Raw genomic sequence first — 5,853 nt, forward strand, 5'->3', positions numbered from 1 at the left:
GGCCACCCGGCCTCAATGGCGTCCTAGGGTCTTAGAGTTCAAGGGAGGACACCATTCGATCCCTCCTGGTAGAGGGCCACTCGGCCTCAATAGCGTCCTAGGGTTTTAGAGTTCAAGGGAGGACACCATTCGATCCCTCCCGGTAGAGGGCCACCCGGCCTCAATAGCGTCCTAGGGTTTTAGAGTTCAAGGGAGGACACCATTCGATCCCTCCCGGTAGAGGGCCACTCGGCCTCAATGGCGTCCTAGAGTCTTAAAGGGAGGACACCATTCGATCTCTCCTGGTAGAGGGCCACCCAGCCCCATAGACATAGGGTTATAGGATCTAAGGGGAGACACCATTTGATCCCTCCCAGAAGAGGGCCACTCGACCTCAATGATGTCATAGGATCTTAGAATTCAAGGGAGGACACCATTTGATCCCTCCCGGTAGAGGGCCACTCCGCCCCATAGACATTAGCAACTTCATGGTAGTGGTGGTACCGATGTCACTGATGTCCCCGTCGACGGCGTATAATATGAAATAGTCTATTATATTATATTATATTTTTATATTATATTATAAAAATACAATAATATAATATCATAAAATATAAAAATAATATATTATATCATAAAATCATATCATAAAAATCATATCATATCATAAAAATATAATAATATTTCATAGGAAACAGCACCCTCTAGTGGTTGCCCATAGACATGGAAACATAGGGTGATAGGGTCTTAGAGTTGAACGGGACCCCCAAAATAAAATAATATATTTAATAATAAAATAATATATTAAAATAATTATTTATATAAATCACATCAAATAATTATTTTAATGCATTAATAATGATTAATATATTAAAATAATCGTTCTAAAATATGTATTAAAATAATTAGCGGAAATTATAATTTTTTTCAAAATACACACAAAAAAATTGCGACCACGTGTGTGTCATTTCCTGCCTTTAACCAGAAATGTCTCCACCGGATGTGGTTTTCCACTGAGGAAATGCAAAACAACGTTGCTCTCACAACGTCCTCAGTGACTAACGGAGACGACTAACTTCAACTGCATCGAGCCAGGCATTTAACGTGGTCTTTTGGCTTGATTGACAGCTCCCACGGCCCCCAATGTCCAACCCCTTGAAGCAGGTCTTCTCCAAGGACCGGACCTTCCGTCCCAAGAAGAAATTCGAACCCGGGACACTACGTTTTGAGCTGCACAAGAAGGCGGAGGCCTCGCTCAACGCCGGGCTGGACCTGAAGCAGGCGGTGCAGCTGCCGCCGGGCGAGGAGCTGAACGACTGGGTGGCCGTCCACGTGGTGGACTTCTTCAACCGGGTCAACCTGGTCTACGGGACGGTCAGCGACCACTGCACCGAGCGCTCCTGCCCCACCATGTCCGGCGGGCCCAAGTACGAGTACCGGTGGCAGGACGAGAAGCACCGCAAGCCCACCTCCCTCCCGGCCCCCAAGTACGTGGGCCTCCTGATGGACTGGGTGGAGGTCCAGATCAACAACGAGGAGCTCTTCCCCACCAACGTTGGTGAGCGGGGACACTTCAGGAGGCCATACAACTACAGGAGACGTGGTTACAGGGGTGGATGGATGGATGAACGGATGGGGAGATGGTTATATGGATGGATGGAGGGTTGGATAGAGTGATGGATGGATGGATAGCTGGTTATATGGATGGATGGATAGATGATTTGGTTGATGGATAGATAGTTGGATAGAGTGATGGATGGATTGATGGATAGATGGTTATATGGGTGGATGGATGGATAGTTTGATTGATGGTTAGATAGTTGGATAGACTGATGGATGGAATGATGGATAGCTGGTTAGATGGATGGATAGATGATTTGGTTGATGGATAGATAGTTGGATAGAGTGATGGATGGATGGATGGATGGATAGCTGGTTAGATGGATGGATAGATGATTTGGTTGATGGATAGATAGTTGGATAGAGTGATGGATGGATTGATGGATAGATGGTTATATGGGTGGATGGATGGATAGTTTGATTGATGGTTAGATAGTTGGATAGACTGATGGATGGAATGATGGATAGCTGGTTAGATGGATGGATAGATGATTTGGTTGATGGATAGATAGTTGGATAGAGTGATGGATGGATTGATGGATAGCTGGTTATATGGATGGATGGATGGATGAATGGATAGTTTGATTGATGGTTAGATAGTTGGATAGACTGATGGATGGAATGATAGATAGCTGGTTATATGGATGGATGGATTGTTTGATTGATGGATAGATAGTTGGATAGAGTGATGGATGGATGGATGGATAGCTGGTTAGATGGATGGATAGATGATTTGGTTGATGGATAGATAGTTGGATAGAGTGATGGATGGATGGATGGATAGCTGGTTATATGGATGGATGGATGGATGGATAGTTTGATTGATGGTTAGAGAGTTGGATAGAGTGATGGATGGATTGATGGATAGCTGGTTATATGGATGGATGGATGGATGGATGGATAGTTTGATTGATGGTTAGAGAGTTGGATAGAGTGATGGATGGATTGATGGATAGCTGGTTATATGGATGGATGGATAGTTGTTAATATGGATGGATGAATGTATAGATGGTTAGATTGATGGATGGATAGATGATTATATGGATGGATGGATGGATGGATGGATGGATGGATGGATAGATGTTACATGGATGAAAGGAAGGATGGGGAGAAGGATATATGGATGGATGGAAGGATGTTTAGATGGTTGGATGGTTGGTTGGTTGGATGGATGGATGGATGGATAGATGGTTATTGATGGATATATGGATGGATGGATGGATAGATTGATAGCTGGTTATATGGATGGATGGATAGTTTGATTGATGGATAGATAATTGGATAGAGTGATGGATGGATGGATGGATGGATGGCTGGTTGTATGGATGGATGGATGGATAGATGTTTGGATGGACAGATTTTAATATGGAAGGATGGATGTATAGATGGATAGATGGATGGATAGAAGGCTATATGGATGGATGAATAGATGTTACATGGATGGAAGGAAGGATGGGGAAATTGATATATGGATGGATGGAGGGATGTATAGATGGTTGGATGGTTATATGGATGGATAGATGGCTAGATGCATAGATGGATGGATATAGATGGTTAGATGAGTGGATGGATGGTTGGTTAGATGGATGGACTGATGGATAGCTGGTTATATGGATGGATGGATGGATAGATAGATAGATAGTTGGATAGATGGATGAATTGATGGATAGCTGGTTATATGTATGGATGTATAGATGATTGGATGGATAGATGTTAATATGGATAAATGAATGTATTGATGGTTAGATTGATAGATGGATGGGTAGATGGTTATATGGATGGATTGATAGTTGGATAGATTGATGGATGGATGGATGGATGGATGGTTATATGGATAGATGGTTATATGGATAGATGGATAGATGTATAAATGGTTAGATGGCTAGATTGATGGATGTAGATGGTTAGATGAATAGACGGATCAAAGAATGGATGATTAGAAGATAGATGGATGTTTAGATGGGTGCTAGAGGATTATATGGATGGATGTGTAGATGGTTAGATGGATGGATGTAGATAGATGAATGGATGGATCAATGGATGGATGGTTAGATGATGATATGGATGGATGGATGGATGGATGTGTAGATGGATGGATAGATTGATAAATAGATGGTTAGATGGATGGATGTAGATAGATGAATGGATGGATCAATGGATGGATGGTTAGATGATGATATGGATGGATGGATGATGTGTAGATGGTTAGATGGATAAATAGATGGTTAGATGGATGGATGTAGATAGATGAATGGATGGATGGTTGGATAGATGGTTATATGAATGGATGAATGGATGGATGGTTAGATGATGATATGGATGGATGGATGATGTGTAGATGGTTAGATGGATAAATAGATGGTTAGATGGATGGATGTAGATAGATGAATGGATGGATGGTTGGATAGATGGTTATATGAATGGATGAATGGATGGATGGTTAGATGATGATATGGATGGATGGATGATGTGTAGATGGTAAGATGGATAAATAGATGGTTAGATGGATGGATGTAGATAGATGAATGGATGGATGGTTGGATAGATGGTTATATGAATGGATGGATGGATGGATGGTTAGATGATGATATGGATGGATGGATGATGTGTAGATGGTTAGATGGATAAATAGATGGTTAGATGGATGGATGTAGATAGATGAATGGATGGATGGTTGGATAGATGGTTATATGAATGGTTAGATGGATGGTTAGATGATGACATGGATGGATGGATGATGTGTAGATGGTTAGATGGATAAATAGATGGTTAGATGGATGGATGTAGATAGATGAATGGATGGATCAATGGATGGATGGTTAGGAGATGGATGCATAGATGGTTATATGAATGGATGGATGGTTAGATGATTATATGGATGGATGGATGTGTAGATGGATGGATAGATGGATGAATAGATGGTTAGATGGATGGATGTAGATAGATGAATGGATGGATGGTTGGATAGATGGTTAGAAGATGGATGGATGAATAGATGGTTATATGAATGGTTAGATGGATGGTTAGATGATGATATGGATGGATGATGTGTAGATGGTTAGATGGATAAATAGATGGTTAGATGGATGGACGGATGGATCAATGGATAGATGGTTAGATGATTGTATGGATGGATGAGAATATATACGGTTGGATGGATAGATGGATAAATAGATGGTTAGATGGATGGATGGATACATAATTAGATGGATAGATTGATGGACAGATGGTTAGATGGATGGATGGTTAGATGGATCAATGGTGAGATGTCCATCAAACTTCAAAACCTCCAGAGGAGGAGACTGCATCACACATATTCCATGGTTGAATGCTCTTCTTACCGCCAGGAGGTTCCTCCTAACCAATGGACCACCGTCACCAACAGGTTGTCTTCTTCTCAGCCATGAGTAATCCATGAGTAGGGTGCATCCACACCATGTCCTCTTCCTCTCCCAGGGACGCCGTTCCCCAAGAGCTTCCTCCCGGCGGCGAAGAAGATCCTCTCCCGCCTCTTCCGCGTCTTCGTCCACGTCTACATCCACCACTTCGAGCAAATCGCCCAGATGGGCTCCGAGGCCCACGTCAACACCTGCTACAAGCACTTCTTCCATTTCGTCAAGGAGTTCGGCCTCGTCGACAACAAAGAGCTGGAGCCGTTGGTGAGTCTCCAGGACAGTTGGGGACATGTCTTTTTCTCGGCATTTCCCTTATTCTCTTACTTGCCTGTCCTCTCTTTCCAACAGAAGGAAATGACCTCACGGATGTGCCAGTGACCTCAGAGGCGACTTCCTGCCATATTATGAGCTGGACCTAGGAGTGGGGTGTCCGTCTCTTTCTCTCTCTCTTTTGTCAATCCTATAGTAAAATAATAATAATAAAGATATATATTTATTTCTGTGCCATTGTGTAGTACATGGGAATGACCACCAGGTGGCACTCTTTCCTAAACATGGAAAGCATTAAAAATATAGGAAATATATTTAGTACCTTGGCTTGGCCACTAGAGGGCGATGTTTCCTAACCACGGAATAAAAATATAGGAAATATATTTAGTACCTTGGCTTGGCCACTAGAGGGCGATGTTTCCTAACCACAGAATAAAAATATAGGAAATATATTTAGTACCTTGGCTTGGCCACTAGAGGGCGATGTTTCCTAACCACGGAATAAAAATATATGAAATATATTTAGTACCTTGGCTTGGCCACTAGAGGGCGATGTTTCCTAACCATGGAATAAAAATAAAGGAAATAT

The 5,853-nt window shown here is 42.2% G+C and overlaps 1 protein-coding gene across 2 annotated transcripts; it reads left to right on the top strand.

Annotated features, from left to right (window-relative positions):
• The first annotated feature begins 999 nt into the window (after window positions 1-999).
• mob3a (MOB kinase activator 3A) lies at window positions 1,000-5,496 on the top strand. 2 transcript variants are annotated; one of them, XM_062959643.1, is made up of 3 exons: window positions 1,000-1,537; window positions 5,056-5,258; window positions 5,343-5,496. In XM_062959643.1, exons 1-3 carry the CDS (start codon window positions 1,123-1,125, stop codon window positions 5,370-5,372), a joined length of 648 nt encoding a protein of 215 aa, XP_062815713.1. In that variant the 5' UTR covers window positions 1,000-1,122; the 3' UTR covers window positions 5,373-5,496. The 2 variants fall into 2 exon arrangements, with proteins under 2 accessions (XP_062815713.1, XP_062815712.1); XM_062959642.1 differs by having other exon boundaries at window positions 5,056-5,496.
• The last annotated feature ends 357 nt before the right edge of the window (window positions 5,497-5,853 follow it).

This window comes from Anolis carolinensis, unplaced genomic scaffold, assembly GCF_035594765.1.
Source record: "Anolis carolinensis isolate JA03-04 unplaced genomic scaffold, rAnoCar3.1.pri scaffold_7, whole genome shotgun sequence".
In the NCBI taxonomy this organism is placed as follows: Eukaryota; Metazoa; Chordata; class Lepidosauria; order Squamata; family Dactyloidae; genus Anolis; species Anolis carolinensis.